The sequence below is a fragment of the Lipotes vexillifer genome, unplaced genomic scaffold, assembly GCF_000442215.2.
Source record: "Lipotes vexillifer unplaced genomic scaffold, Lipotes_vexillifer_v1.1 scaffold591, whole genome shotgun sequence".
In the NCBI taxonomy this organism is placed as follows: domain Eukaryota; kingdom Metazoa; phylum Chordata; class Mammalia; order Artiodactyla; family Lipotidae; genus Lipotes; species Lipotes vexillifer.
The window spans coordinates 3,149,260-3,150,332 of NW_006791954.1; the positions used below are offsets into that span (position 1 = coordinate 3,149,260).

The following is a 1,073-nucleotide window of genomic DNA, read 5'->3' on the forward strand; positions in this document are numbered from 1 at the left end:
GGGCCCCAGGCCGGCAGGGCAGAGCACAGCCGCCGGGCGCCCCGCGGCCGCCCCAGAGGGGCGCGCCCGTCCCCGAGCCGGCCCCCCCAGCCCCAGGTCCGCAGCGCCCAGGCCCGCGCGCCCGCTCGCCCGGCAGACCGGGCCCCCAGCCCAGCCCGTGGGCGCGGCCTAACTGCTTGCCCGGCAGCTCGCCCCCGGCACCCGAGGGTCGCCGTACCTGGGCGGAGGCCTCCAGCTTGCCCTCGAAGGTGAAGTCCAGCAAATCGGGCTTGAGGCAAAGGCTGTAATTGATGGGGCAGACGTCGGCAGGAAGCCGCTCGAAGGGCCTCTTCTCCGGCATCGCGGCGAGGCCCAGGCTGTGGAGGCGGCGGCGGCGGCGAGAGGAGCGGCTGAGGAGGAGAAGGAGGAGGGGAGGAGGCGGAGGGCCGAGGAAGAGCAGGCGGCGAGCGAGGGAGGGAGCGGCGGCTGCTCTATATTCAATGAGACAGCCAATAGAGAGGGAGGACGGCTCCAGGAGGGGCGGGGCCTCGGAGAACCCCTCCCCGGGAGCGGCCGCTGAAGGGGTCAGAATTGAGGCAGATAGCGGTTCGTGGGGCGGGGCGGGCGGATCGGAGGGGGCGGGCCCAAAAGTTTCCTGCCCAACTTTCGCTGCCTCCTTCCTCCGCCCGCGCGCTCTGCGGCTGCAGTTGGGGGGAGGCGGCGGCGGCGGCGGCGGCGGCGGCGGCAGTTTTGCGTGCGCGGCCCCGCAGGGCGGGCGCGCCTCCGCCGGTGTGCGCGCGCGCGCCGGGTAGGGGGCGGAGCGGCGAGGGCGCGGCCAGCTTGGCGGGATGTAGGGTCGCTGGCGAGCCCTGGGGGTAGGAGGCTGCTGCCGGCGCTGCACCTGTCTGTGCCGCTGCGGGGAGCAGGCCGACTGCGAGCCGGAAGAAGCCCGGAAGGCTTTTTTTGAGAAGCACAGAAAAGGCGTGAGGGCCCCCCACCCCCTACACACACACACACACAACCTCTCTCTCTTTCTCTCTCTCTCTCTCTCTCTCTCTCTCTCTCTCTCTCTCTCTCGTTGAAATATCAATTAA

At 71.6% G+C, this 1,073-nt stretch overlaps 1 protein-coding gene across 1 annotated transcript in view; it reads right to left on the bottom strand.

The window, feature by feature from the left end:
- NPEPPS (aminopeptidase puromycin sensitive) overlaps positions 1-462 on the bottom strand; it is a 101,219-nt gene extending 100,757 nt beyond the window's left edge. Inside the window, 1 exon segment of the mRNA XM_007465136.1 lies at positions 218-462. Within this exon segment, the coding sequence (XP_007465198.1) occupies positions 218-340 (123 nt within the window). The 5' untranslated portion in view covers positions 341-462.
- Positions 463-1,073: the final 611 nt, after the last annotated feature.